We start from the raw sequence: 9,966 nt of genomic DNA, 5'->3' as shown, positions 1-9,966 counted from the left end.
AATGCCCCCCTCGGATGTTCTTCATTCCAAAAGTCCGTCCATCCATCCAGTCCTCTCTTCTAGGAGTCAAAGTCGCTTCTAGTCCAGCAGTAATTCTCAGGCCAGAACCAGACTCGCTCTAATTTTACCCCCAAATAAACGCAGACCTACGGGGCGAGGACAGCTTTGGGTCTAACGGGGCGGAGTGGAGGGCACCTCTCCTGGCTCAGCCGGAACCGCAGGATCCTCCGCCGCCGTCCCCGCCTCCCACAGGTGCCTGGGGGCGGGGCGAGGCCGCTGGGCACGAGTGGAGGGAGGTCCGGCGGCGTCTGTGTTTTCCCACCGCATCCGGAGGGAGGTAGGCGCTGCAGGTTGCCTGCGCCACCCCGGAGGGGGAGCCGGGCCTCGGCCTCACCCGCACCCACACGGCGGGTCTCCGCTAACCGTCACACCGGCCGCGCCTCCGCGCGTGGAACGTGGTGCACGGGACCGGACGGCCCGCGGTGCGCAGGCGCGCGAGACCCTCGCCGGCTCCGCTTCTCCGCGGCTCTCCAGGAGTGCCCCGGACTTGGGCGGCGCGCAACGGCAGTGCGGGTGCGAGGGAGCGAGGCGGGCAAGCCGCAGCCAGGTAGTGGCGGGCCGCAGAGGGATGCGCTAACGCCGTCCTCAGCACCACTTTCCGACTCAGGTCACGGGAAGAGCATGGGGCAGACGGGAGGACGGGCCGAGGGAAGGGACCCCCGCCCCTTCCTGAGCCGAGCGAGGCGACCGGGCGGCCTGCGATCCGTTCAAGCTTCTCCCCGGTCTCTCCTACTCCACGACCTAATACCCTTGGTTCCCAAAGAGTGGCTGAGAGATTCCATCTGATACTGAGCTGCAGTGGGGGAATGACACCCCCTAAGGAGCTTGAGGTCATCCTTTAAGCATCCTTACCAACCAGGCCCTGTTGGGACCTAATACCAACCAGCCTCAAGGATTGGGAGGGCTCATCCCTACAAGCTGAGTTTTGGAGTTTGTAGTGGCAGGGCTTGTGGTGCACGAGCCTCGGAACACTCGGGGTATTGCTTCAGCCTTATCGCCTATAAAACTCACATCTGAGTTTTTATATTCCAAGGCTGGTCGTTAAAGGGCTTTTGTTTGTTTGCTTGCTTGCTTGTTTTTGGGTTTTGTTCTGACCACTTTCTCTCAAAAGCATTTTCCCCCTTAAATCCTATAGCACAATGTCTGAGCAAGAGCGCATACAGGACTGTCTGAGGAAAGAGATACGGTCTCTTCTTATTTCCACTAAAGATGGTTTGACTCCACAACAGCTGGAAAAGGAGTACCTATTGATGGTTGGCAACCATCTACCCCTCCGAATCCTTGGCTATCGGTCCACTATGGAACTGGTGTTGGATATGCCTGATGTGGTTAGTGTCTGCCCCTGTGGGGATGGTACCGTAATATTGAAAGGTAGGTTTAAGACTTTGGACGGTCTATAGTACCCTTTAAATTAAGACGTACGACTCGGTACAGGATTGTTCTAACTCTACAGTTATCTTGTATCCCGGGGCAGCAGATCTAAACTGGGGTGGTGGTCCTAAGTACCTTTGAGGCTGCGGGGCCAGTGAGAGCAAAGGAAAGCCAAAAACAGCGTCCCAGATTCCCAGTCTCAGATTACTGATTTTTAAATTCCTAAGACTCGTCTTAAGTTTTGTTAAGCACAAATTGGTGACACGTTGAGACCCTAATTAGCAGTACTAGCGCATTCTCCAGCTGGTAGAGGAGTTAGGAAGCTACTGGTCAGAACGTAAGAAATGCTGGAGCCAAGAGCTTTGCCTTACTCTACCCAAGTAAACAGCTCTCTGGAGAGTTGACAGTTGGCTGTGTGATTGCAGATACAAAGGACAAATGGAGTGTGTTGTTTACCTGAAAGTGATTTCTCTACCCCCCATCTCCTCAGCCATTCCAGATGAATCCACCAAAGGAATAGCAAGTTTGGTTGCAAAGCAGAGAAGGAGCCATAAGGTCCGAAACTCCATGCAAAAGGGAAGAAGCAGCGTTTGCTCCGGCCGCGTGCCTTACCGCGGAAGGGTGCCCCCTATTCTCCCGGCAGTAGTGAAGAGTGAGTTGAAAGACCTTTTGGCATTGTCTCCTGTTCTCCTTTCTGACTTTGAAAAGGCATTTGCCAGGCGTTTCGGACGATCCTTTCAGTATATGCAGTATGGATTCCTCTCTATGTTTGAAGTGCTGAGTGCTGCTTCGGATGTCATTTGTGTAGAGCAGACCAGAGCAGGTTCTCTGTTGACACTAAAAAAGAGTGCATCAGAGGAAAAGCAGAGAGAATGGCCAGCAGGTAAGCCTGTCAGCGTTAATCATTGTGTCGTGCCCACAGACTCTGGAAAATAGGGTTACCTAAACAAGACCCTGCACAAAGACAGCAGCAGTTGACAGGGCAGCCTGGTGGGGGCCATCTCGGAAGGCTCCATCTACACCAGGATGAACAGCTACGAGCAATTAATGGCTGCAGAGAGGGGATCAGCCTTCTCCAAGGATGAGCCCTGTGATGGGCTTTTAATACTAAGTAGTCAGCCCTAAATATATTCACATGTGAGCAACACTGGATGAACTCAGCAGGATATATGTACGTGTGTGTGTGTGCATGTGTGTAACAGTAATTGAGGAGGTCACAAACTTGAGAGTTGTGGGACATGGGAAGAGTTGGAGGGCAGACAGAAGTGGAACTGACACAAACACAGCACTCATGTATGAAATTCTCAAAAAAATTTAAATTAAAAACAATAATTGTAGGGCTGGAGAGATGGCCACCCTCCTGGAGAACCAACATTCAGTTCCCAGCACCCACAGGGTGGTTCGTCGTTCTCTATAACGCCAGTTCCAGAGGATCTGACTCCCTCTTCTGGCCTCTGTGGGCACCGGGCATGTATGTGTTACACAGACATATATTCAAGTAAAACACACATAACACATAGGATATTTTTTAAAATGATTGTGCTGTGGGTGAGCAAACCTTAGAGCAATGTTCCTGGAAAGGGAATCAAAGGGTTAAACTCCATGAGTTTGATAAAGTAGAATCATGTCTGCCACTTACAAGTTGAATAATCTTCGGCAAGTCAGTCAGTCCTCCGTAAGTCTTGGTCCAGATCTCTGCTGTAGATACAATACATGGGACTTGGCGTGGTACCGAGGGCCTTACGTGAGACAAGGGTGGAGGAGAACCTGGCATTCAGTAACTTCATACTATGTGAGAGATGAGACTCAAGACTAACGTAGTCATCACCTCAGCCTCTGGACAGAGTGTGTACACTAATCGGGGAAGGGGCGCTTGTTTCACAGAATGGTATGTCTGTTTAGCGGACCTTTTGTTCCAAAGTCTGCATTCAGATTAAAGTAGGAGAGAGTCACGAGAATGTGTCACGAGTTTGCAAAGCAGTGCTAAGCTGGTGGGTGACATTCTAAAGATATGAGGGGGGTATGTTGTGCTCAGAGAAAGCTCGATGCCAGTGCGTGCTGTGGGGAGGTCTCTCAACCCTGCCAGTGTTCTTCAGGGCTCAGATTAGGAGGACTCAGCTGTGCTATTGAGTTTACAGAGGGCTGGGTGTGTGACCTCCTCACTGCTAGGGCACTAGCCTAGCACGTGCGAGCCCTGGGTTTGTTTCAGCACATAAGAAGAAAACCAAAAACTATTGTGTAAAGTAATTTGCCAACGTTTACCGAATGTTGGCGTGGGTATTCTTCCCAGTGATGGACTCATTCCCATTTTCCATATCTTCAGATACCTCAGAAATAATTGGCATATTTAGTAAACTGGACCTTGGGGTAAAGAAAACACTAGACCATGATGATTTTCAGGGGATCCAAGCACTGTGGAATACAGTTCCCAGGAGAGGACTTACATTTTAGGACTGTGTTCTCCTTGCCCTGCCTTACACCTACCATGGGAAGTGTAGCTCTGTGCGGACTGCTTGGTGGGGCACTCTTTGGCCTTTGAAATGAAACACAGTCTTTAAAGTTTTTGCCTATAAAATGCTACTCCCCAATTATATTCAGGTAACCTTATATGGAATTTTAGAGAGCAACAATCTTTTCAGTAATGTGGTTTCTTAGTATTTTTTTTTTAACAAATGACCAACCAACATATTATATAAGTTTTATTGGCTATGTACATTTTCCCTTCTAAACTGAGGGCAGTTAGTGTCTTTGTATATAAAACTCCTGAGAAATTGCTAGTCACTGTTTTTTTCTTCTTTCTTAACAAAAGGTAAAATTTTTACTCAGCCGTTTAGAATGAAACAACAGGGGTCATACTCTACAGGATTCCCAGTCACGAAGACACGCTTTTCACAACCCATTTCCAATATGGAGCCCCCAAAGCAAGTACTGAGCATGGAGAAGATACCCATGTTTAACACAGTGGAGGCTTCAAGGCTTAGCCACACTGAAAAATTAAACCAGGTAAGGGATAGAGAAATACTGAAAACAGGCTTTCTGGCTGAGCGGCATGATGACTTAGACCGGATGGGGAAGCTGATCGTGGGATAACTGAAACCTGAGCCTGGAGAACAGGTGCAGTCCTTAAAGGCACTGGCTGCTTTTGCAGAGGACCTGGGCTCATTCCAGCACGTGGTGACTCAAAACCCTCCGTAGACATACACGTACACATTCACCTTACACATAAAATAATAAAGACAAAAGCTTTTTAAATGCACGCATTGACTGTGGACGTGACTAAGCCTCTTGTCTGTCTCTGGCGATTTACGGAGAGGTGAAAGGCAGCAGTTTTCTCAGCCACGTGGCTTCTGGGGTCTTCTGGGCAGATACATTCTTGTCTGTAACTCCACATCCAGTTTCTGTTTAGAATTATGTTAGTTGATTTTATGCCGGAGAATACATCTAATAACCATGTTAGGTATCTTTTTACGTACATAGTTGCCATTTGTATATGGTCTTTGAAATACCAGAATATTTGGTCCTTAACAAAATTGGGTTTTGTCATTTTATGGAAATGGAAGAATTCAGTACGTTCTGGATGTAAGTCTTTTAACATGAACATACAATGCAGACATTTTCTCCTGGTTTGTGGTTTGACTCTTTTTAGATTTATTTCTTTTATTCTCTGCGTGTTTTGACTGTATGTGTGGATGTGCACCATGGGCATGCCTGGTGGGTAGGGAGGCAGGAAGAGAGCATCAGATCCCCCGGAAATGGAGTCAGGAAATGATTGTGAGCCAGCAGGTGATGCTGGGCAAGGAACCTGGGTCTTGTGCAAGAGCAAACACTCTCAACGACCACTGAACCTTTTCTCCAGCCCCACTTTTTCTCTTCTTAATCTCGTCTTTTGTAAAGTTGAAGTCTTGATTCCGGTGATCTAATTTTCTGAGTTTTCTCATACTACTTTTTGTATAATATGTCAGGTATGAACTGAGATTTTTCTGAGTAAGGACAGCAGTTAAGGCAGTGCTGTCTCCTTGACAAGCGTCCTTGCTGCATTAAATGGACTACCTCAGCCCGCCCCCCCAGGCTTCTGATAGCTGTCACTTTATAGTAGCTTAGAGCTATAAAATTAAATGTTATGAAGTTAATTTTAATTATAAAATCAATGTGTGAGTATGTGTGTGTTACTGTGTGTGAGTGAGCATGAGTGTGTGTGTGTGTGTGTGTGTGTGTGTCTGTGGGTGTGTGTGTCTGTGTGTGCAGACCTGAGGTTGATGATGGGTATCTTCCTCAGTGACTCCCTACTTTCCAAATTCAGGTCCTCAAATACCTACCCACCCTTCTCCTCTCCCATGCTTTTAGGACTTTGCTTCCCAATTCCCAGAGCAGGAAACCTATTAGATAGTGACTCTGCCACTGACAGCACTCCCACCCCCACCCCGGCAGCCTCCTCAGGTGACTGTGCACAAGTGTGCGTACACACACACACACACACACACACACACACACACACACACACCCCATTTCTTTCATCCTTTGCTTATATTACATAAAGGAGATTCACCTACTGCTCTTTTTTTTTTGGTTCTTTTTTTTGGAGCTGGGGACCGAACCCAGGGCTGCGCTTCCTAGGCAAGCGCTCTACCACTGAGCTAAATCCCCAACCCCCTACTGCTCTTTTAAAAGGCCATTCGTTTCAGTTGTGCTCTTAACTCAACACCCCTAACTCCCTTTCAGGAACCTTCTAACAGCCCATTCCTTTCAACTTTAGGCAGTCACTAAGTATTTAATAATACTAAGTAACTTTAGGAAATGAATGGCAAGTATCATTTCTGGACAAGAGTATCCACTAACTGGAGACTGCAGAGCGTCTTATAGATAATACTGTTTAACTAGGAATATTCCTCAGTGTCTAGTTTCAGACAAATTTCATTTACATATTCGATACAGTATAAAACATCTCAGTGCTGCTTTTTAAAATTACTTAACTATGTGTATACATATCCTATGTGTATATACATATACTTGTGTCTGTGTGTGAGTATATCCTGTGAATACAGATGCCCACGAGGTCAAAGGCTAAGAACGGAACTGAGGTCCTCTGCGAGAGCAGTAAGTGCTCTTAACCACAGAGCTGCATTTGACCCATCTGACTGAAATACATTTTGCTTTATAGCTTGCTTACATCTGTGACTTTGAAGAGCTTTGACTTTTTGCTCTATTCACAGTTGGAGAGCACATTCAAATCAGTAATTGCACAAATTGGACCTGGAGGAACTGTTGATCCAGACCTAAAGCACAAGATAAAATTTGTAAGTATTTTCCATTTCTTGGAAACAAAAATAATTGGTTTTCTCATGTGGGTTGATTTAATTGCCTGCAGTAATTATTTAGCTTTGTGTTTATTTCTCATTGTTTCTAAAATACTGATACATGAACACAGTTTTTTATATAAAAAAGGAATAAATATATCCTGAGAATTTTGGTGCGAAATTGTTAAGAAAATGACTCTTCAGTAAATGTTCTCTTCCCTCTTTTTCCTTCCTTGCCCAACAAATCATTGTTGACAAACAGTTCGAGATCTTTCCAGTTCAGGTTTCTCTCCTGCAAATGTAGTTATTGGCCATGGTTAGTGTAGCCCGAAGTGTAAACGTTCCATGATTCATTTAGGAGGATCTGTGAGGGATTAAAGGTTGAGTTGCTTTGGATCTTGGCTATTAAAAAAAAATCCTGCAGTGAACTCTCTTGAACATTGATGTAAAACAGTTGCCATCAGAGGCGCTGAACTTTTGATTTGTTGAGGATAAAAATCAGGAGTTGAACATATGGACATTTCAGCAGACAGCTTTACTCCCACCACATTTTAAATGATAACAGTTTTACATTAGCTGCTTTTATGTGTCCTTTGTACTGGTTTACACATTTGTATGATTGGCCTGTTTTATTATTTTGTGTTATTAGCATATGGAAACCCTTCGGCTGTTGTATAATGGACCAGTGTAGTCCGCCTTGAGGATTTTGGTCCTGATCTGAGTTAAGGAAATGGCATCATAGTTCCTACTGCCTTGAATTATCCCGCTTCAGTGCTGTGACTTTGGTGGGAGACAGGCAAAAACAGATAGGCTGGGGCAGCAAAAGCAGATACACTCTGGCAGCCTTCGCTTGTTATTTTTGAAACTTGAACAGTGTTGACAATTGTTTGTTCAAGGATATTGTTCACGCTTAATACAGCACCAAAAATAGGGAAACATGTTCATTGATAAAAAAATTGATAAAGATAAAAGTATTCATTCATTAAACTAAGGATTCTCATGTGGCTCTTAATCTTTCACTTATATCTGTGTTTCGTTTCTGTTGATTAGGTCGTGTCTAAGTTTCCACAAGGCTTGTTCATTTCTAAACTGCTTGGCGAGTTTGAGGTAGGTGTTTTCTTACTCTTTGCATTGCCGCTTTTCCTTCTGATAGACACGTTCGTTTGCCATTGCCACTGGATCCTCTGTCTGTGCTATCAGCACTTAAACCACCTTGTTTTATGTTTTGTGGCTTTTTCTTTATTATGATAAGGCTACTTAAAAATATGGCTAGTAAAAATTCCTGGTTATGAATAGGAAGAACGTTTTTACTACTTATTGTTATAACAACATTGAAATAATGATTAACGTATTTTTAAGTGTGATAGTACTCAGATACGGAAAAACAGAACCTCTCATATACATTCTTGATTTTATATCCAACAATGATATTAAGAATGATAATACTGTAAAGACACGATAATCAAAAAATAGAGAAGTATAAACAGACCTGCATAGTAAGAAAAAAAAATGTAGTTTAAGCTAACTGAAATTATGCCAGATTAGAACTTGAGTCTTGAGGAGGAGCTGAAGAACAGAGGATGAAGTAAACATGTACCTATATCTGAAAGATGACTCTCTCACGAGTTAAGACACGCTACTATTTAAAGCTAAAGTGATAGCCTCTGGCTGGGTTTATTACATAAAGCCGATGTGATGACATAACAGATAGCACAAACTGCAAACTATTGTGCTCTCTGTGACATGCAGACCAACACTAGGGAGGTAAGGTGTGTATTATAACCCAGAGCAGCCATTAGAGATGCAAGGGTAGCCATAAAGCCAACAGATGAAACCACTTCTGTCAGTGCGCGCAGTGACTCAGGAAGGCGGGCAAGGAAACAGGAACAAGATGTGGAGTGCAGGATACAGGTGGGCAGATACAGATGGGAAGATATGGATGGGAGGATATAGGTGGAGTCACCTGAACTTAAAAAAGGTGAGAGGAGGGACCAGGATGTATATGGGGTCTCCTTATGCAGCATGGGAGCTCTAAATCTAGATCTGATGCTTTCGTTAATGTAAGTGGACTAACTGCTGTAATTGAGATAGCCTGTGAGCCCAGTGGTGGTGGCACCTGCCTTTAATCCCAGCATTCGGGAGCCAGAGGCAGGGAGATGTAGTGAGTTTGAGGCCAGCCTGATCTATGGAGTGAGTTCCAAGACAGCCAGAACTACACGGAGAAACCCTACCTCAAAAACAAAACAAAACAAAACAAAGCAGAAACAAAACAAAATAAAACAAAAAAGCCCGTGATACAGGATAAGAAACCAGACCAATGTGTAACTTGACAACAACAACAACAAAAAAAAAAATTATAGACCGTGACAGGAAGGAGTAAGACAGGCTTTCTCCCAAATTACTTTATGTAGTTAACATAATAACCCAAAATAAATACATATGAGGGCAGAGCGGTTCACTGAAAAAGATGGGAAAGACACCTGTTCCTGCAGGTGCTGGGCATGAAGGAGCCACAGTGACTCAGGAGAAAGGCCGATGACAGGGACAGGAGACACTCCATGTAGGCAGAGGTCGGTTCCCTAGGGAGACAGACAGTTAACATTGCCAGAAGGAAACATTACAGGGTGAAACTGAATGGCAGTTCAAAGGAAGAGGATTAGTGTCTGCTCTGATGAAGTACAATTACACAAAGGGGCAGAGGAAAGGGTGACCATATCTAGAGGTTTTATTGTTACTGTGTTGGAGAGGATACTATTGTTATTCTGAAATTATTGTTATATAATGTGACATTACACAGGAGTAATTGAGATAATTAGAACATATACAAGAATATTTATTGCAATTGCATGAGTTGAACCTGGAACATGTTGACAGATCAGTAGGAAAGGCTGAAGACTAGGTTCACATCCAAAGGACTTACAGATTTACTGATGAGTTTCAGGCTTTAATTTTAATGGCTGGAAGCCCATCAGGTACATTGAATTCTGTCAGTGCATATAGTTACAAAAGTTACGTAGACAATCTGGGAGGCAATGGAGAAGCATTCATCTTTGAAGAATGGCTACTAAAGGTGGTATTAGGGCTGGAGATGAGCCGAGGGACAGAACACGTAGACGACATGTGCAAGTCCCCAGTTCAGTCCCAGTTCAGACGACGTCAGCCATTGATCTGATGTGCCTGAATGAGCCCTGTGGTCCAGTAACCAACAGTGATGATCAACACTGCTGACATTTTGAAAAGA

General features: G+C 44.7%; 1 protein-coding gene across 5 annotated transcripts in view; it reads left to right on the top strand.

Moving 5' to 3' along the window:
- The first annotated feature begins 432 nt into the window (after positions 1 to 432).
- The window catches only part of Tdrd5 (tudor domain containing 5), a 47,905-nt gene continuing 38,371 nt past the window's right edge, over positions 433 to 9,966 (top strand). Inside the window, exons 1-6 of one of the 5 annotated variants that reach the window (XM_006250039.4) lie at positions 433 to 607; positions 1,196 to 1,431; positions 1,922 to 2,083; positions 4,241 to 4,434; positions 6,642 to 6,725; positions 7,776 to 7,832. In XM_006250039.4, coding sequence (XP_006250101.1) covers positions 1,200 to 1,431; positions 1,922 to 2,083; positions 4,241 to 4,434; positions 6,642 to 6,725; positions 7,776 to 7,832 — 729 coding nt within the window. In that variant the 5' untranslated portion in view covers positions 433 to 607; positions 1,196 to 1,199. Of the gene's footprint in view, positions 668 to 1,195; positions 1,432 to 1,921; positions 2,315 to 4,240; positions 4,435 to 6,641; positions 6,726 to 7,775; positions 7,833 to 9,966 lie in introns of those variants that run through there. The other 4 variants (XM_006250037.4, XM_008769615.4, NM_001134740.1 and 1 more) reach the window with 4 other exon arrangements.

The sequence above is a fragment of the Rattus norvegicus genome, chromosome 13 (genome assembly GCF_036323735.1).
Source record: "Rattus norvegicus strain BN/NHsdMcwi chromosome 13, GRCr8, whole genome shotgun sequence".
Classification (NCBI taxonomy): Eukaryota; Metazoa; Chordata; class Mammalia; order Rodentia; family Muridae; genus Rattus; species Rattus norvegicus.
Note: the sequence above shows the minus strand (reverse complement) of the source record. Positions and strands in the feature narration are given on the sequence as shown.